This window comes from Erythrolamprus reginae, chromosome Z (genome assembly GCF_031021105.1).
Source record: "Erythrolamprus reginae isolate rEryReg1 chromosome Z, rEryReg1.hap1, whole genome shotgun sequence".
NCBI classification, from domain to species: domain Eukaryota; kingdom Metazoa; phylum Chordata; class Lepidosauria; order Squamata; family Dipsadidae; genus Erythrolamprus; species Erythrolamprus reginae.
Window position 1 is genome coordinate 45,968,142 of NC_091963.1, and position 21,496 is coordinate 45,989,637.

Below are 21,496 nucleotides of genomic sequence, written 5' to 3' on the forward strand. Positions count from 1 at the left end.
AGCTGCAAAGACCTTGTTGAAGTCTTGTTGACCTCTCAAGTCATCGGGAGGAATATGCTGTTGAAGTTGGCGAAGCCACAGCAGCATGGCTCTGGAGAAAAAGGAGGCCGCTGCAGAACTTTTAATGGCCCAGGAATCTGCGGTGAATCCTCTTTTGAGGATTTGTTCAATGCGCTTGTCCTCTGGGCGGAGGACTTCCTCCGCCTCGCCTGGCACAGCCGCTGCCGAGTGAAGGATCTTGACAGGTTCATCCGGTTTGGGAAAGGATAGAAGCTCTCCATAGGAAGAGGAAAGTTTGTACAACTTTCTGTCCTTGGTGGAGGGATTAAGGCCAGAGGCTGGGAAATCCCACTGTTTGAGTAAAGCATCTTTAAACAATTTTGGCATAGGAATTACCTCGTTATCCTCCTGTTCCTCTGTGAAGTAAGGTAAATTCTCCTCCGGGGGATCAGTGGAAGTGGAGGCTTGTTTCTCCTGGGCCGCTAATCCCGTAGAAATCCTAGCTTTGAGGAGGAGAGATTTGAATAATTGAGAAGGAAAAATGGTAATTGGAGAAGGAACCTTTACTTGGGATTCCTCATCATCTGATAGGCCCTGAAAAGGATCCTCATCATCCTCCATATCCTCATATTCGTCCTGAGAGGAATCTGAATCATCCTGAATAGGAGCTCTAACCGCTGGGGAAGAACCCAAGGGGCGGGAGGGACGAGAAGGAGGAGTAGGTAAGGGAAGCTCATTGATGGTGGAGAGTTTAGCATCAATGGCCTTGGACAACACAGCAAAAATAGATTGGAACTCAGGAGGTAAACTGGAAATATCAGCAGGGATGGCAGAAGAATCCCTAAAGGCCTGGGAGGATCCTGGCTGGGGGGAATCTTCAATAATATCTGGTTCCTCTGGACCTATGCCCCATAGGTTAGGTTGGGGTCTGTCTAGGTTAGGCTCATCCAGAGATAACACAGGGACCCCAGAAGGAGGTAGACTAGCAGCCTCTGGGGGGTCTTGACTACTGATTACTTGGGCCTGCACTTTCAAACGTTTAGCTGATTTGTCATGGATTCTTTGTAGGGCTAGGTCCCTTCTCTTCTCGGCCCTGGTGACCTTGGTCGAGGGGCGGGCCCCTGGAGAAGAGGAGGAAGAGGCCTGGGGGATACTAGTAATCTCATCGCCTGTAGGCCTGGCCTCTCTGGGACCTTTAGTTGTGCCTCTCTTGGGAAAGGTAGCCATAGTCTGACAATTAACAGAAGACAAGGCTGAGCCAATAACTGAATAAATAAGGAGAAGAATTTCAAGGACTTCCCAAGAGGAATGGATCCTGCTTCGAGGCCTCGAAGCTGCTGAGACTTGAGGACAATCTGGGCAAACCCAGAGTTCGTGTCCCCAGATCCAGCGGGGCCAGCCTCCCTAAACTTATTAATTAAGTAAACCAAGGCACTCTGGTTGGAGGCTTAGCCGGTGGAGAATTTAGCCTGGGACCCCCAAGGCCCGCTCCGGGATCCACGCGGTGGACTGAGGCCTACGCGGCTGGCAGGAGGCCAACACGAGAGGCCTAGATTTAAAAAGGGCGCGAAGGCCTTCGCGCCGAAAAATCGCTCCGTAAAATTCTCTTAAAGGGGAAGCGATCGACTAAGTCCAGGAGACTATAGAGGCGTCTCACTCCGCAGGAGGTATTCTTAAGCCCTTTAATATTTATATATACAATAAAGAATCAATAAATCAATAGATTAATACTTGCACCAGAACCTCCAGGCCAAAGGATTAAAAGAATCCACAAGCGGCCGCGGGGATCGTACACGGCAAAACCGCCGGGGGAAAACGAAACCGCAACTTCTCCAAAGGAAAAAAGCCGAGCCGCAAACGGCTGGCGCTATTAGTGCAAGTAAATAATAATGATAAAACAATTCTTACTACTTTTGAAGAAAAAGATCGAAGGGAAGGTGTTAGAATGTTGAACGAGCTATCACAATACAACCGCAGGATATGCGAACTGAGCGAATTCTGGGGAAGGGGCGGATCCGGCAAGCTTTTTTAATACTAGGCTCAGTTCCACCGGATTGGACATGAGCAACCCATGTGACTGCTGGACCCGCTCCTTCAGTACGGAGAAGGCTCTTCCCCTGGGTCCCGCCAGGCGACATTGCTTAGTTGACAGGACCCGGAGAAGATCCACTCTGTGGGACCTAACTGGTCGCTGGGATTCGTGCAGCAGAAGTTGGCCTTCTCCTGGTCCCGTCGACTAAACAATGTCATCTGTCGGGACCCAGGGATAGAGCCTTCTCTGTGGCGGCCCCGAGCCTCTGGAACCAGCTCCCCCCGGAGATTAGGATTGCCCCCACCCTCCTTGCCTTTCGTAAACTCCTCAAAACCCACCTCTGTCTTCAGGCAGGGGGGAATTGAATCATCTCCCTCAGGCCTATATAGTTTATGCATGGTATGTTTGGGTCAGTGTTCCCTCTAATTTTTTTTGGGGGGGGGGCGGAAAAGTATAGTGTGTGAGCGGCAGTCCCTTCGGGACTGGGCGGCACTCTTTCCCTCTCACTCTTTCCCTCTCGGCTTCTGGGCAGATTTGAAAAACTCTGAGTTGATGATGATTTTTAAGTGAGCCATTGCTCACTGCTCAGCTTAGAGGGAACTATGTTTGGGTGCATGTCTTGCTTTTTAAATAAGGGGTTTTTAGATTTTTAAATATTAGATTTGTTCTCTGTACATTGTTTTATTATTGTTGTGAGCTGCCCTGAGTCTGGGGAGAGGGGCGGCATACAAATCTAATAAATAATAACAACAATAACAACAATAACAACAACAATAATAATAATAATAATAATGATGATGATAATAATAATAATAATAATAATAATAATAATAATAATAATAATAAAAAAGCCTGACCTATTCTAGGGTACCTGATCCAGCTCCCCAACTCCCTTCTTTAGTGTGGATTAGCATCAGGGCAACTTTCCAACACAAACAAAAAAGAGCAGTGACTCTCACCCCACTCCACCAACTGCAATTCCTGGGTAAAGATGTTCCTTTCTAATTTTCATACCACCATCACCTTTCCTTCTGCAGTCATTGGAACCTGGCATTTCTTAGTCCAGTTCATTTGCTTTCTGCAGTATAATCATATGCAATGAAGATATGCATGGCCAACATTTAAGCAGGCTGCAGATCAATTAGTGGTCTTATGTTTATCTGATTTTTATCAAAGAAGACAGAGCTGTGGGTCGATTGTCAGAGCCTGTGTCAAGATGACCTTTTCAGAGATGTCTACATTGTTGGTCCCCTGGGCAACTTGTTGTCCCCTGTTAGTCTCTGAATGACAGAAGTCTGTTCTGCTCAAGCACAAAGTATACACAGATGTCTATATTACATTCTTATAGGTTTGACAGCAACTGCATGTTGTATCTATAAACTGTCCTTTAGCGGTGACACATCCTCAATGATGATAAGCTAATTTATGCAGCTAAATCTCCTTTGTGAAGAAATGAAAGCTAATTGAGTCATTACAAAGTAATTCAGAAAGGAATACCTTGTATAAATTGGCTTACTTTATAAATCCTTCTCAAGCAATTTTCATGCATCCTAAATGGGGCTATTCAGATTCTGCCCTCCACCAAATCCCACTCAGCTTTAGTGCCATAAGAGAATAGTTAAGCTTCTGGAATTTCAAATATATTTATATATGCTAAGAGGGAAGACAGGTCTTCAAAAGCCAATATAGACACCACGTCCAACGCACCTGAAATATTGCTTACAGCATCCTGACTTTGTTTCTTTGGTTCTTCACTCTTTCCTGCCATTTCAGCTACTATTGCTGCTTCTTCTGTGGATACAAAAAGTTCAACCAAAAAGTTAGCCTACAGAACTTTAGTCCTAAAATTATTCAGAAAAGATGAAGATGATCATTCATTTGTGCACACTTTATCTCTCAGACAATTCAGAACATGTTAGAGGCTTAAACTGTGTTAAACACTCACCATTCTCCCTTAATTACAAACATCAATATTTTGAATTAAAAAAAATGTCCATAGCATATTTACAAGTATTTGTTTTCTCTAAAGAGAGAAAGTAAATTCTAATTGCCAACAGGTCAGCCTTTCCAAACCTGGTCACCTACATAGATAGGAAGTTTCCAGTAGTTATTTTCAGTTAGAATTTGCTTAATCTATATATGTTCTCTAAGGTTATTTTTCCTACTGCATTCTTACTGCCCTTATCACCACGAGGTTCGATTACTGCAACGCTCTCTACATGGGGCTACCTTTGAAAAGTGTTCGGAAACTCCAGATCATGCAGAACGTGGCCGCAAGAGCCATCGTGGGGCTTCCCAGATTCGCCCACGTATCTACAACACTCCGTGGTCTGCATTGGCTGCCGATCAGTTTCCGGTCACAATTCAAAGTGTTGGTCATGACCTTTAAAGCCCTACATGGCATTGGACCAGAGTACCTCCGGAACCGCCTGCTACCGCACGAATCCCAGCGGCCGATAAGGTCCCACAGAGTTGGCCTTCTCCGGGTCCCGTCGACTAAACAATGTCGCCTGGCGGGCCCCAGGGGAAGAGCCTTCTCTGTGGCGGCCCCGGCCCTCTGGAATCAACTCCCCCGGAGATTAGAACTGCTCCCACCCTCCTTGTCTTCCGTAAACTACTTAAGACCCACCTATACCGCCAGGCATGGGGGATTTGAGACACCTTTCCCCCAGGCTTATTATAATTTATGTTTGGTATGTATATGCTGTTTGATTTTTAATTATGATAGGGTTCTTAGTTTTTTTTAATATTAGATTTGTGCTAGTATAATATTGTTTTTATCGTTGTTGTGAGCCGCCCCGAGAGGGGCGGCATACAAATCTAATAAATAATAATAATAATAATAATAATAATAATAATAATAATAATTATTATTATTATTATTATTATTATTATTATTATTATTCTCTCAACGCCAATATTTTATTTCAGTTTATGTACTGACATAGTGATAACTTCTAGTACTTTAAGGCAATGCTGTCCAAGACATTTTGCTGCCTAAAGTAGAGATGTTTGGCAGTTTCATGGCCATCCTCATCAGAATAATTTCTGAATCCGCCTATCTATCATTTATTGAAATACTGCATGAATCAGATTATTTCAATGTACCTCTTGGCAGAACTACCTCTGACATACTTGCAGCCTTCCCCCCCCCCCTTTTTAAGCTATAAATATGTATGGAAAACTTTCTCATGTTGCAAATTGTATAATTAAATCAACACAAATTAATCTTCTACATTGAGTATGAAACACTAAAAGCTTTAGACCACAGCTATACACATCAAGTGATTTCTCCTTTATCCTTCTAGACCCAATACTGTTCTACTTCTAATGGGGCATGGTCACACAGTTTCCTTACTCTGAATTGTGGTTACACCTGATTCCACTTTTAGAACAGTATGTGCATGATATACTGAAATATTTGGAAAAATTCCAATATCAGTGCTGAGAAAATCTATGAACCAGCTCACAAAATGCTATTTTGTAGATTGCAGGAGTCACAAATTATGCAATTTCATGTTATTATAAATGTAGGATGGTAGAATGGTCTATGGGAATACAGTGATACCTCGTCTTACAAACCCCTCGTCATACAAACTTTTCGAGATACAAACCCAGGGTTTAACATTTTTTTGCCTCTTCTTCCAAACTATTTTCACCTTACAAACCCAAGCCACCGCCACTGGGATGCCCCGCCTCCAGATTTCTGTTGCCAGCGAAGCACCCATTTTTGCGCTGCTGGGATTCCCCTGAGGCTCCCCTCCATGGGAAACACCACCTCTGGACTTCCGTGTTTTTGCAATGCTGCAGGGGAATCCCAACAGCACAAAAACAGGCGCTTCACTAGTAATGGAAGTCCGGAGGTGGGGTTTCCCAGAGAGGGGAGCCTAGTGAAATCGCAGCATCACAAAACCACGGAAGTCCAGAGGTGGGGTTTTGAGGACTTCCGTGTTTTTGCAATGCTGCAATTTCACTGAGGTTCCCCTCACTAGGAAACCCTACCTCCAGACTTCCATTGCCAGTGAAGCACCCGTTTTTGCGCTGCTGGGATTTCCCTGCTGGGATTCCCCTGCAGCATCACAAAAACACAGAAGTCCGGAGGTAGGGTTTCCCATGGAGGAGAGCCTCAGGGGAATCCCAGCAGCGCAAAAACGGGTGCTTCGGCTGGCAAAAGGGGTGAGTTTGGGGCTTGCACGCATTAATCGCTTTTCCATTGATTCCTATGGGAAACATTGTTTCGTCTTACAAACTTTTCACCTTACAAACCTCATCCTGGAACCAATTAAGTTCGTAAGATGAGGTATCACTGTATTGTTGAGAGTTAAAAGGAGGAAGAGCTGCAGTCAGGGCAAGAGTCAGATAAAGGCATCAATAGTCATGGTACTAGTTTCTTGTCAGTACTATTTAGAAAGCCTGACCAATTGGTATACTTCAGAAGCCGTTCAAATGATTCCAGAGACCCATCAATTTATGTAACTGTATGATTTTTACTGATTATGAACAAATTTTTAACTTATCATTAATTTTATTTATTTTTGTCACATTTATATGACACCCTTCTCCCCGTGGACTCAGGCAGTGAACAACCATAAAATGAATACAAAGTTTTAAAAACCCATAATAAAAATATTTATTCATTATTCATTCATCAATAGGCCGGAACAAGATGTTAGAGTGAGGGCAGTGCGAATCTCTAGGGAAGCTGGTTCCAGAGTGATGTTCAAAGAACACACTATCACCTGCAAATATTGAGGATCGCTTAATTATCATTACAATATTGCACCTAGCTTCAGCCCATTCACAATTAAGATTTAGTTTCAAGAATATTACTCTAGGACTAACCATGTCATAATTCTTGGACCACAACAATTCAGTTAGAAGCTAGTAACATGACTAAATATTATAATTCAGACTGAATCGCTTTATCTAATTTAATTTGATCCAATTGCCTTTCTTAGCAACTAGCTGAGCTCTAAGGCAGAGCAGATGGTTTGATGTCCATTTAAAAGAAAGCTTTCATCAATAAGTAGTTTGTGATAATAATATCCAAAGTACTGTACTGGGTGTCTTCACTTTACAATTCATGTAACAGTTACTAATTCCTTAATATTACTGCTGGGGTCAGCATGATAAATCCAATGGGGAAATCCAACTTGCAATCTTTAGCAATAAAACTCCCTGGGTCGGCCACAGTAGATCCACTACCTTATAGTTCATCAGATGAGGTTTTTGTATAGATAAAATAACCTCTCTTCACACAAAGGAAAATGCAATGGAAATGAAGAATAGTACAATAGCTTCTTCATGCTACTTGTTCTTCATGCTTCATGCTACATGTTAACCAAGCTGACAAGACTAGAAAAATCTATTTATCTTACAGTCAGGGATACTAATTTCTCATTCCTTAGTCAGATCCATTGATGTCCAATGGGGAATCCACTGTTCCAATGGGCACCACAGTCTTAAATAATTTACACTTGAGAAACATTACTTAATATGCAGCATTCTACAAAAGACCATTTTTGCTGCTAAAAATGTTGACTATTTATTTGCAGTATTCAAACAATGATGTCAGCTGTTCTTACCAATTTATTACTGTACAGTCTTGGCAAATGATAAACAATGCAATATTAAGTTTAGTTGCACTTAATTAAGAAATATGCTCTTCCCTAAACACTCTTCCACATGATGTAGTCTGTGCAACCCATCAACCATTAGTGGACATTATTCCAGATTTTCACAGCCATATGTTATTTCATAGTTGTTATACTCTGCCAATTACCGATAAACATTTACTGCATATACAATTTTTAATTTTTATAATAGTTTTACATAAGAATGGTTGTGCACGACTGCCTGCTTGCATAAATAAAGAAAATAAACTTCTCATTCAAGTTTAGAAAATAATTACAGCAGCTTTTTTTGACATCTTAAATAAATTCATTATAAGATTAAGGTTTTCCATATCATATTTCCTTTCTTTACTGCTCGCATAATTACATATGATTAAATATGCTTTGAGGGATTTCTTTGGACACTCAAGAAGATACAAAGAGGTGAACACCTCCCGTTCAATAAATAAAACAGAAAACATCAAATTAAATGGATATAAAAATTAGTCTAAGTTTGGTTTCTGTGGTGCAGTTCTGCCACAAAACATAACTAACCTTTTGCTGTATGAGGCAGTCCTTCTATCTCACTCTCATTCAAGCTCTAGTCCCTATCACCCACATTAGCCCTAATTAATAGCACATTAATAACAAGAAGCACTCTGTTGGGCTACATTAGTTAGGAGAAGCTATGTCACTGAACAATATTAATACTTCAGATAGCGAACTTGTGAGTTAATATATTCTACCCAATATTACAAACAACAGTAAACAAAAACAGCTGAACTCTGCAGTAAAATTCATCAAAACACACAGATGGTTATAAGATTTTCATTATGTGGTTTCCATAGCAATCATATTGCAAACCTGGAAGCTTCTTGCAAATAAGCAGCTTGTGTTTACATGCTTTTCAGCTGCACCATGGAACTCTTCAATATGAGAAGCGATTACTCCTATCACATTAGAAAAATGACTGGGATACACAGTGATCAGTCACATTTTCTGTTGATATCTAAGACTAGTTTTTCTGTGAAAACTAGTTGTTAATCATTTCATGCTTTTAGGAAAGGAACATGCATGCTTTGAAAGCTGTGATCTCAGCATATTAAATATGCAATACTTGTTTCAACTGTACAAGTAAATATACTGAATCTTCTTTTAGACTCAAGCATTGTTGTGGACCTTTCCATGACCATCTAGAAGGGTAGGCAACAGCAACAGCAGAACAATGTAGCATACTGTTCAGATACTGGAGCACCAGACACAGGATAACCATCATAAACATTCTTGTTTTGAAAACTAACAGAACAGACATTTTTGGTAGATAACAGGGCCAGTATCCTGCATAGTACCAAAATTAGCAGTGTATTACTAACAATCAGATCATTTTCCCCAGCACAATGCAAGGTAAAAGATTTAGTGAATACCATCTTTCATAGAGCTAATAATAAGTGAGTATATTTTAATATTATCTTTCAGAAAAAGCTCAAATCTGTTAGAAATAAAAAAAAACTAAGTTGTGACATCTTTGCTAGTATTTCTCTAGAGCTGAAGGGTATTTTTTTCCTGCAAGTTTTAAAATATAAGCCCCATCCTCCCAATTCTGTGAAAAAAGCACTGTTCTTTATTCTTCTGTGGGTTTTTATATATTTATTTATTTATTTGTTAGATTTATTTCCCGCCTATCTTGCCATGAGGTTACTTGCCATTAATTGTTGCCAGAGGACTGCTAATATATCTCAATAACTTTGCTATATAGAAATTCTGGACCACTTCTTGAGGCTGAATTGTTTCAACTCAATTGCTCATTTCAGACCTGCAGTAATATTTCTATAGAATTCAAGTAAGGGAGGTGCCAAAACATTCAATGTATTATTTGCATTCATTCTCGTAGATCTTCGTGTATTTCAGCTCTTGTAGATCTTCACTTTTTGCTGTAGGAACACTTGCATTTCAGCTTCAACTGATAACTGCTATTTTTCTATAGATTTTTCCCTAATATGATGGAAATGCCTATAGTGTTTGATCTATGCGCCATCAAAGCATTCCCAAATTATAACATTTGCATGTTTGACAATTTTGAAAATGTCCATTCCTGATATGGGGGAAGCAGTGTTTGTTTTCATAGGCCTAACAATACTCATAGCTTGAAAAAGTTCTACTTTTGATTTATTTGTTCATAGAACATTCCCCCAGAATCTGGAGGGATATCCATGTACTCTTTGGTAAACTTGAAATGAGCAGTGACATTTTTTCCTTAATAAGGCATGGTTTTTTTAACCTAGCTATCCACCCCATAATTCCTATTTTTACCACTACTTTTTTGACAGGTGAGTCATTAGCTTTGACTTTGACCAAGAAAAGATGAACTTGCACATCCCCAGATGCTCTTCTCAGTTCTCTGATTTCCTAGATGGTTTTATCTTGCACTTTTGCAATGATTTTGACAGGACAGACATTCTCAGGAAGATTTAATAGGGCCCCAAATCTCAAATTCAAGAATCCCTCAGTCATGTGGAGAAATGATTCCATAATATTTTTCCAGAATGATAGCCATCAAAATAGTTTTACATGGAACTCTTCAGAAACTTAGTTTATGTTATCTCTTTTTACACTCTAAGCACCCCAACTATTTTCTAAATACATTTTCTATCCAATGCTGATTCTATCCACTTTGATATGCATGCTCCTATTCAAAGAAGACAAATTAATGCTGAGAATGACATTCTGATTACAGATAGTCCTCAACTTAAATCCATTCATTTAGTGACTGTTCAAATTTACAAAACCACTGAAAAAAGTGACTTAGGACCATTTTTCACACTTATGACATTGTAGCATCCCCATATTCATGTGATCAAAATTCAGACACTTGGCAATTGACTCATTTTTATGAAGGGTCATATGGCCCACCTTTTGCAACCTTCTGACAGGCAAAGTCAATAGGGAAGCCAATTTTAGAAACATAGAAACATAGAAGTCTGACGGCAGAAAAAGACCTCATGGTCCATCTAGTCTGCCCTTATACTATTTTCTGTATTTTATCTTAGGATGGATATATGTTTATCCCAGGCATGTTTAAATTCAGTTACTGTGGATTTACCAACCATGTCTGCTGGAAGTTTGTTCCAAGGATCTACTACTCTTTCAGAAAAATAATATTTTCTCATGTTGCTTTTGATCTTTCCCCCAACTAATAACCTTAAATTTTACTAATAACCATGCTACTAATATAATAACTGCAACAATTTCCGTAACAGCTGTGGCAAGAAAGATTGTGAACTGGGGCAATTAAAATTCACTTAACAATTGTCTTGCAAAATTTCAATTTTGGGCTCAATTGTGGTTGTAATTTAAGAACTACCTGTATTCATTGGGTATGCCATAATCACACAACACAGAGCAGGCTAATTAACTATTTTCCAATGTGGAACTTCCATTCTGGAAAATATAAAACCTTTGGAAGAGAGGCCAACATTTTCTAATGTCAGTAATGATTTTATGGTAGAAAAATACACCATTTGTGTATTGTGTATTTTGTGCATTGTATATGCATATTTATTTATTGATTTATTAATCAGATTTGTATGCCGCCCCTCTTCGTAGACTCGGGGCGGCTAACAGCAATAATAATACAATGTAAACAAATCTAATATTTAAGTTAATTTAAAAAAAGAACCCCAATTTAAGAAACCAATCATACATACTGACATACCATGCATAAATTTTATAAACCTAGGGGGAAGGGAAAGTCTCAATTCCCCCATGCCTAACGAGAGAGGTGGGTTTTAAGGAGCTTACGAAAGGCAAGGAGGGTGGGGGTAACTCTGATATCTGGGGGGAGTTAGTTCCAAAGGGTTGGGGCTGCCACAGAGAAGGCTCTTCCCCTGGGTCCCACCAAACGACATTGTTTAGTTGATGGGACCCGGAGAAGGCCAACTCTGTGGGACCTAACTGGTCGCTGGGATTCGTGCGGCAGAAGGCGGTCCCTGAGATATTCTGGTCCGGTGCCATGAAGGGCTTTATAGGTCATAACCAACATTTTGAATTGTGACCGGAAACTGATCAGCAACCAATGCAGACTGCGGAGTATTGGTGTAACATATGTAGAAGTGGACCAATGTCTGAGTTCATAAAGATTATTAACTGCCTTAAATGCATAAGGCATATACAAAAAGCCACATTCTTAAGGATTTCTCCCTCTTTCCCCTCTCTTGCGCTCATCTTTGGGATATACAGAGGTTCAGAAAGCATTACATTTCCAGATGACTGATGCTTCCTTCAAAAATCTACAAATTTTTCATGGATATCATAGGCAACTCACAGTATACTATATTGGTATTTAGCCTCAGTTTATTCTGGCCTTGGAGAATGCCATGGCTCCTAAAAGCCGATCAGAAGAATTTAGAATACAGTATTCCTGAGCGTATCTATACTGACTTTCCATGTACAATAATGTGGTCAACAAAGGTAAAGCAAAGTTAATTAAGCAAAGTCAAGAATAAGGTCACTGATGAAATAAATCAATGAGGTAGAAAGGGAAGGAAACCCGCATGTTAAATAAAGACAATCCAGTAGTAAATAATTACACTGGATTTTTTGAAAAAGCCCTAATTCAGCAAAAGATCAGCTGAAATATAAAAGGTCCATATTAATAAAAGAAATTCCCTGGTTTCCTCAACAGAGAGTGGTCCATTGCTACCATGAAAACTATTCCTGTTAAGAGAACTATAGTATGCAACAAGACAGAAATAAGGCGACCCCCCTAAGGGTCTTGAAGAAAATGTAGTCTTTCAATAACTTTATTATGTTTTGAATTAATGAAAGGCACCTTTGTTTATTATTATTATTATTATTATTACTATTATTATTATTTATTTGTTTATTTATTGGATTTGTATGCCGCCCCTCTTCCCTTATCCTCTTTCATTCATTTATGATAACAGGTAGAAGCTAATATAATTTTAGTATTTACGGGTTCAGAAAGATTGATGTTGGTGCTATTATACATCTTGGCACAAATGATTTGTCCCCCCCAAAATGTACTTTCTATGCAGAATGACTTCCAGACTTCCACGAACTTAGTAGTATAGCTTGTAGGTTTATCTTTTCAGTGGTTTTACCAGTATATAAGGAACAAAAAGGGAAAGGCCAGTGTGGAGCAGAGTTTAATGTGTGGCTAAAGGAATGGTGTAAAGGGAAGACTTTGGTTTTATTAGTCATGATGTCTGAAGCTAGCCCAATGAAAAATTGTGCAAAAGAGATGGTTTGGATCCATCAAAGAAAGAGACTGAGTTACTTGTTATTAAATTCACATATTTTCTGGATAAACATTTAAACTGAAGAGCAGGGACAAAGAATTAATTGATACAGAACATTTCTGTCCCCAGCAATCTAAAATTAATGGGCTTATCAGTGCATGTAATATAGATGTGTGTATGGGTAAGATTATCAGCCCTGCTGTGAAGCAAAACCAAGCATTTAATAGTGAGTGCCATACCATGTGCACTTATCAAACAGGTGGCAAGAAACTAAGGACATTTAGGCACAACACAAGTTAGACAGTTTATTTATTTATTTATTTATTATTTATTAAATTTGTATGCCGCCGTTAACTCAGGGTCAATCAAAATTGATTCAAATGTGTATATATCAATACAGTCTATATATCAATGCGATGAGGAATAAATAGGATGAATTAGAAATTCAAGTAAATGAGGGTAGTTATGACATTGTTACCATTACAGAAACTTGGTGCGATGAAACCAACAAATGGAATATACAGCTAGAGGGATTTAAATTATTTAAAAGAAACAGACCAAATAAAATAGAAGTTGGAGTTACGTTATACATAAGAAATAACTACACCTCTACAGAAATAGAGCACAACAATAATGAAAATTATCTTGAATGCTTTTGGGTTAATATTAAAAGGGGGGGGTGATATTGCCATAGGTCTATGCGGTAGGCTACTCAACCATACAGAGGATGTAGATGAACTTTTTGCTAGACAGAGAACTAAGGTATGTAGGAAGCACATCACAATAGTAATGGGGGATTTTAACTACCCTGACATCAATTGGGAGACAAACTCTGCACTGAGTGGAAGATCCAACAAGTTCCAACAAAGCAGACAACCCAAAAAGTAGAGAAGGGAATAAAGGGTCAGCCGTATTGGACTTAATTCTCACTAACAGAGATGAAATGAAAGAAGGTGTTAAACTACAGGAACCTTGGGAGCAAGTGATCATGCAATATTGGAATTCAACATTATGCAAACACAAGCAGTAGAATAAAGTCAAACTAGAGTCTTGGATTTTAAGAGACCTAGTTTCAATAAACTTAGAGAGCTTGGGAAGGATTCAATGGATGAGAATTCTCAAGGGGAAAACAACTCAAGAAGCTTGGGAAATTTTAGAAAGTGAGATTATAAAAACCTAGTCTAGCACAATACCAATGACGAAGAAAAATAATGTCTTAAAAGAAACCAGCATGGCTGTATAAAGAACTCTTTGACAAGTTGAAAGACAAAAAGGACGAATATAAAAAGTGAAAACAGGGAAATAACTAAGACAGAATATCAGCAAATAGTCCGAGCCTATAAAGATGAAGTGAGGAAAGCTAAGGCCAGAAGTGGGCTATTGCCCAGATTGGGGGGGGGGGGGAATGCAGCGGGGTAGCAAAAATGGTGCTCCACCCCAAAGCACTCAATTTGCACTGAAAGATGTTGAAAGAAAATGCATAAGCCATGCCCACAATGTAGTAGTAAAAAATTTGGTAGCGCTTCACTGGCTAAGGCTCACAATGAACAAAGGCTTGCGACAGAAAGGAAAAATTACCAACCCCCCCCCTCCTCTTCATTCAACATATTAAAAACAAGAAAAAAGTCAAGAAAACCATTGGTCCATTGCTGGGAGAAAGGGGCAAGAAGGTGACATACAACAGGGAGAAAGCAAAGTCACTTAACTCATTTTTTGCATCTGTCTTTACACAAAGAGAAAAAAACAGTCCAACCTATCAAAATTAGCACCACAAATAATATATTAGGAACACAAGTTAAAATAGGGAATAAAATGGTAAGTAAACAACTATCTACCCTAGACACGTTCAAATCACCTTGACCGGATGGATTATACAAGGTTCTGGGAACTGGCAAACGAGATCTCAGAGCCAATGAACTATATCTTTCACAGATCCTGGAGCAACCAGAGGACTAGAAAAGAGCTCATGCAGTTCCCATCTTTGAAAAAAGGGGGGAAAATAGATCCAGAAAAGTACAGACCTATCAATCTGACCTCAATACCACGGAAGATCCTATAAAGGATAATCAAGCAATGAATCTACAAACACCTAGAATCAAACAAAGTAATAACAATAAACAAACCAACTCTTCTGATCCACTAGTTTTGTCATTTGTCAAAGAATGCAATAAGATTAGTCTGTGATGATCAGTTTTTGAAAAACCAACATATATTTATTTTGCTGGGAGACACTCTGAATCCCTAGGGAGTGGGGCAGCATAGAAATAGAGATAGAAATAGAAATAGAAAAAGAAAAGGACCCAAGACCCAAAAATTGCAAACCCCCACCACCACACACACACACACACACACACACACACTTTAGTGTGTACCATCTAAATTCCGCATGACTTACAAATGCAGAGAAGGAATGTCTGGTTTATATCTCATTCTGAAGCACTCTCTTTAGCTCTGCTTGCAAAAACTGGAGTATATCTCTTGGGCATTTTTAATGTGTTAGGCCAAGGTAGGAATCATGTTCTTTTTAAGCAATGTTGCTCAACCATGGTAACTTTAAGAAGTGTGAACCTCTACTCCCAGAACTCCCTGCTAGCACAAAAAATGTTAGTTTAAAACCGCACTTAGTATTTCTTTCAAAATAAAGTCATTGTGTGATTTCTAAGACACCAAATAAATAAATAAAAGTTCAAAGTATTAGCTTAGGTGAGTAGTAATAAAACTAATACGCTTTTGATCTTAAAGGAAGTTTCCAATATTTTAAAATTTGTTTTAACATTTCTGATGGAACATTTATATTACTCTTTTCATTCACATCTACAACAATATGAACACAAGTCAGAACCCAAAAATCTAGACAAGTCCTCAGTAACATGTATGATATAACTAACCTATATGACATAACATGAGAAAATACTAAGAGGGGCAGAAAAAAAGCCTTAAAAAGCTGCAGGCCATAGCTACTGAATGACATCATATTGCTGCCTTACCTCAAAAGCATTTTTCCAATGATGAAGCCTTTCTTGAGATACTCTATATTATCTCCCCCAATTCTCTTGTAATATTTTCAGTCTTTTGTTGCTTAAAATAAAAAGCTAAAAATATGCACAGGTCCAGGTGAAAATAGAAAAGTTCTTTTACAGACTGGAAAACACCAACCTCATTCTTCTTGGAAGAATAAAAGTATAAAGTGGATAATTTAAAAGAGTATAGTTGTCACACATGGCATTTGATGGAACATAAGAGAACAAGTCATTACAGTTATACCTCATCTTACAAACGCCTCATCATATAAACATTTCGGGATACAAACCCGGGGTTTAAGATTTTTTTGCCTCTTCTTACAAACTATTTTCACCTTACAAACCCACCGACGCCGCTAGGATGCCCCGCCTCTGGACTTCCATTGCCAGCTTTGCTGGCAACGGAAGTCCGGAGGTGGGGTTTCCCAGCAAGGGGAGCCTCAGTGAAATTGCAGCATCGCAAAAACACAGAGGTCCAGAGGTGGGGTTTGGAGGGCTTTGGTGTTTTTGCGATGCTGCAATTTCAATGATGCTCCCTTCGGTGGGAAACCCCATCTCTGGACTTCCGTTGACAGCGAAGCGTTCGTTTTTGCGATGCTGGGATTCCCCTGCTGGGATTTCCCTGCAGCATCGCAAAAACACAGAAGTCCAGAGGTGAGTTTCCCATGGAGGGGAGCCTCAGGGGAATCCCAGCAGCGCAAAAAACGGGCACTTCAGCTGGCAAAAGAGGTGAATTTAGGGCTTGCATGCATTAATCGCTTTTCCATTGATTCCTATGGGAAACATTGTTTCATCTTACAAACTTTTCACCTTAAGAACCTCATCCCGGAACCAATTAAGTTTGTAAGACAAGGTATCACTGTATATGGAAGATTATTTACTTATTTGTTTTTAAGAAAGAAGGAAAACTAAGAGGTTCTTTGGCTTCCACTTTCTTTTGTGCACAAATGCAGTTCTTGTAATGTGGGGATGAAAAGCTCCCACTATGAAAAACAACAGGGATTGCAGCATCCACTTCCTTTACTTCCTCCCCATGAGTACAAACTCAGTGGCTTAACGACACTGGAAAAGATCTACGTTCCAAGAGTCCTAACATTGCCTGGTGGAATGAGTACCCATCACTTGCCTCAGCTTCTCCAATCTAGCAGTTCGAAACCACGTTTGCAGCATCCCGTGTTTTGCAACCTTTTGACAAGCAAAGTCAATAGGGAAGCCAGATTCACTTAACTGTGTTACTAACTTTACAATTGCAATGATTTACTTAACAACTGTGGGGAAAAAAAGGTTATAAAATAGGGCTTAATACAAGTCTCACTTAGCAACATAATTTTTGGGCTCAATTGTGGTTGTAAGTCAAGGATGTTTTGTAGCCCTCTGGTAATGGAACATTGCCATATGTTAAATAAATAAATAACGTCCTTTGGCATTTTCCTATTCACACAGCCTTTTCCCCTCTCAGCTCTTTTTCTCTCTTTTTTTAAACCACACACCAACATCAATACTTGAATACATGTGCAGAAATAGCACTTCAATTAAACAAAGTTAGACTTCTGTAGGCAAAATTTAAAAAACAGAAGCAGGAAGAGCTACTACTCCCCACAGGGAAGGGGGGAATGCCTTGCTTTCCCATCAGGTAACTGAGTTGCCAATTTTAGCTGAATAAGTATACATAACCGACTTGCATAGGGGTATCCGAGCTTACATAGCTGTCAAAAGATACAGCTTCAAAATAGCAGACCCAGATCAGAAAAATTAAATTCCGGTAATTAAAAATAACACTCAGTTTTCTGGAGACATATCAGGAGAAAAGAAAAAAGTAAACCAATGACAAATAGTTGCAAAATAAATAAGACAATGTACATACTTTCTTATATGGGTATGGTTTTAAGAGTTATAGTACAAAAATACTTTTGTGTAAGTAGGCAAGTGCACTGATTTGGGGGAAAACACAAAACTAATTATTAATATATTAAGCGATCTTACTGAATATTGTCTATTATCAATGTTTCTAACTTAATTTTTTGTAAGAAATGTATGGGGAGGGGAAGGGAGGAGGGGAGCGTAGGGGAGAGGAGAGGAGAGGTACAATGCTAATTAACCACATTGGAAAAATATCACCGGTTACAATTTTTCAAGCCAAGGTGTCAGGCTAAAGCCAGAATGATTGGAGGTTTTGGCTTGCCACATTATGCTATGTTCTTTTGGACTGTTTCTTGCTGTGGGAACGGGGGGGGGGGGGTGCGTGCGATTGCATGAGGAGTTAGAGGTAGACAAAATAAATTCCTTTTAGAGTTTCAAGGTCATGAAGAAGAGGATGTATACAGACCTGGTGGCAGAAGATGGGACAGGAGAATGAACAGTAACATGGAAGTAGAAATCCTGGGGAAATCAAATCCGGGTTTCCCCAGAGACATGCCAAGATGGCTCGAAGAATAAATTGGAACTTTGAGGAAGCATTTGCCTTGGACTCTGATTTAAACTTATATGTTAGTTGCTGACACAAAGGTGCTTAGGAGGTGCATACGCACCCAGGAAGGGAAAAGATGAGATGGAGACAGTGGCGAAGGAGCAAGGGCTGTTGTCCCCCTCTCCTCTTTCCAGAAAACAGCCTCCCTCCCACTTCTTGCTCTTTTCTGGACCTACATCACCAGGTGGATGGCTAAACTGCAGGCAAACGTACCACAACCAACGGTGGCCACCTTTATGACAACTTTCTCGGTGATTCCCACTCGGGGCTGGGGAAAAGATTAGAATTGCCCCTACCCTCCTTGCCTTTCGTAAGCTGCTTAAAACCCACCTCTGCCGTCAGGCATGGGGGAATTGACACCCTCTTTCCCCTAGGGCTTTACAATTCTATGCATGGTATGTATGAATGTTTGGTTTTTTATATTAATGGGTTTTTAATTGTTTCTAACATCAGACTACTATTGTACACTGCTTTATTGTTGCTGTTAGCCGCCCCAAGTCTCCGGAGAGGGGCGGCATACAAATCCAATAAATAAATAAATAAATAAATAAAAAGAAGAAAGCCCTGACTGTCCCAAGACCACAATGCACTCCAGCAACCTGTTGGCCCACCCAGAGCTGCCTCAATCACCAACAACCAAAGCGTTCTTGACTCCAGACTTACTTGACAGGCAGGGCCCTTAGCATTGATTGGTCCTCCATTCAACTTAGATACAGAGTCTCCAGGAGTTCCAGAGAACACTACACCAGCTCTTCGCTCTCCAGCTCTTGCCCCTGAACTAAGACGAACTGGGTGGAGCCAACATCGACCAGAATATCTAAATGACTACACATTTTCCATCTGGACGGTGAAGCATGTTAAGTTCGTATTTATGACACCGCCAAAAGCTATGTCGGCTGCAGGTCGCTGCTGATTGAGTAAGACGCAAGCAGCCAGCAAGTGGGAAAATAAAGCCCTGCCATTGATCCACCCATTTGACAGCTCCTATATAAAGAGAGCTGTCAGGCAGCACATGTTGTTATTGCCATTCTGAGTTGCCTTACATGCTTGTTAGCAATAAGGTTGTTTTCTTGGCACAACTTGCCTGGCCTCAATTATTGCCCACTCCGGTTGTCCATACAGAACAGCTGCTAACCTTGATTCTTATTTTGGAAAGAGTATATAATATCCATCTGTGCTTAAATAGATACAAGATAATGTTGCTCAGTGAATATTTCCAAAGAACTTCATATACATTTTTAAAAATTTCTGAGCTGGCTTATCAGAGATATTCTAATATAGATTATAGATCTATCACAGTAATCTTTAATTTAATTGAAAAAAATAGGTTATTTGGAAGAATAGAGAGACTCATAGAAGAACCGTTGAATTTACCTGAACGGTCTTCTCGATGCACTGCAAGCAGAGTCCTATGTGGGTTATTCTCTAGTCTGATTGGAAGGGACTGAGTTTAATTTAAATATTAGGCAGGCAACGCCCTTTAGCCCTCCAGTCAATAATAAAATGATGGAGCAGTAAACTATTAAACTTTTATTAAACAACGAGAAATTCCAAGTTAAGCTTAAAACTGTAAAGATATGAATAATATAATTGACCCTGGTCCATAAACTGGGCGGGTTTGGACTCTCCTTGCAGTGCATCGAGAAGATCGTTCAGGTAAGTTCAATGGTTCTTCTCCAATGCACTTGCAAGGAGAGTCCAATATGGGATATACCCAAGCTACTATTATAGGGAGGGAGAAGGCTGGACCAGGGGCGCTGAATCTGAGCACAACCTTTGTAGCACAAGTCTCCCAAATGCCGCCTCCAAGGAGGAAAATGAATCAATACAATAGTGCTTAATAAATGTAGATGGTGTTGCCCACGTGGCCACTCTGCATATATCCTCGAGTGATGCCTGTGTGGTCCAGGCCGCTGATGTAGCTGAGCTACGAGTAGAATGTCCTGTTATGCCTTGTGGTACCTGGTGGTCTCCCGCCCTGTATGCCTCTGTGATGCAGTCACGCAACCACCGGCTGATGGTTTGAGATGAAACCGTTGTACCCCTGGCTCCAGATGAGAATGACACAAACAGGGCTTCGGAAGTTCGGAATGGTTGTGTTCTACGGACATAGATTTTCAAGGCCTGTCGTACATCTAGCTTGTGCCACCTCAACTCCGATGGGTGGGTTCTGTGTGAGCAAAAGTCCAGCAAGACTACTTCCTGGGCCCTGTGGAACCAGGAGTTTACTTTCGGAACAAATGCCTTTTGTAAAACAACCCTGTCCGGGTGGAATTGACATAGATCCAGTCTCACTGATAAGGCCGCTATTTCTGACACACGCCTGGCCAAGGTGATTGTGACCAGGAATGCTGTTTTAATTGACAAGAAACGTAATGAAACAGTCCGAATTGGTTCAAAGGGTGGTCCTGTCAAGGCTTGCAATACTAAAGGCAAATTCCACGACAGGTATCTATGCACCATCGGTGGTCGAATGTTGGAAGCCCCTCTTAAGAAGGCCTTGATCCATGGGTGATGTGTTAGAGGGCGATAGCAATCCTGCCCTAGGATTGTAGACAATGCTGCTACGTGTCTCCGCAAGGTGTTGGGAGTGAGGCCCTTATCCAGTCCTGCTTGAAGGAATGTTAGGACTATGCCTGGTGTAGCCTTCTGTGGACCCACCTCACGAGATCTGCAAAATGAAGGTCAACCATGTGGCCTGATAAATGCGCTTAGTAGATGGTCTACCAAGCATAAATTGTATAGGCCTAGGGGGAAGGAATATCTCAATTCCCCCATGCCTTACGACAAAGGTGGGTTTTAAGGAGCTTACGAAAGGCGAGGAGGGTGGGGGCAAGTCTGATCTCTGGGGGGAGCTGGTTCCAGAGGGACGGGGCTGCCACAGAGAAGGCTCTTACCCTGGCTCCTGCCAAACAACATTGTTTAGTTGATGGGACCCGGAGAAGGCCCACTCTGTGGGACCTAACTGGTCGCTGGGATTCGTGCGGCAGAAGGCGGTCCCGTAGGATGATATTTCTCTGCTGAACACCTAATTTCCACAGTCCTGTTTTACAGTAGTCCCTCACCTATCGCTGGTGTTACGTTCCAGACCTGGCCGCGATAGGTGA

The 21,496-nt window shown here is 40.4% G+C and overlaps 1 protein-coding gene across 2 annotated transcripts in view; it reads right to left on the minus strand.

Moving 5' to 3' along the window:
• SKAP2 (src kinase associated phosphoprotein 2) overlaps positions 1 to 21,496 on the minus strand; it is a 182,048-nt gene that overhangs the window by 41,422 nt on the left and 119,130 nt on the right. For both annotated transcript variants that reach the window (XM_070729376.1, XM_070729377.1), the window contains exon 10: positions 3,740 to 3,823. In XM_070729376.1, the coding sequence (XP_070585477.1) occupies positions 3,740 to 3,823 (84 nt within the window). The remainder of the gene's footprint in view (positions 1 to 3,739; positions 3,824 to 21,496) is intronic.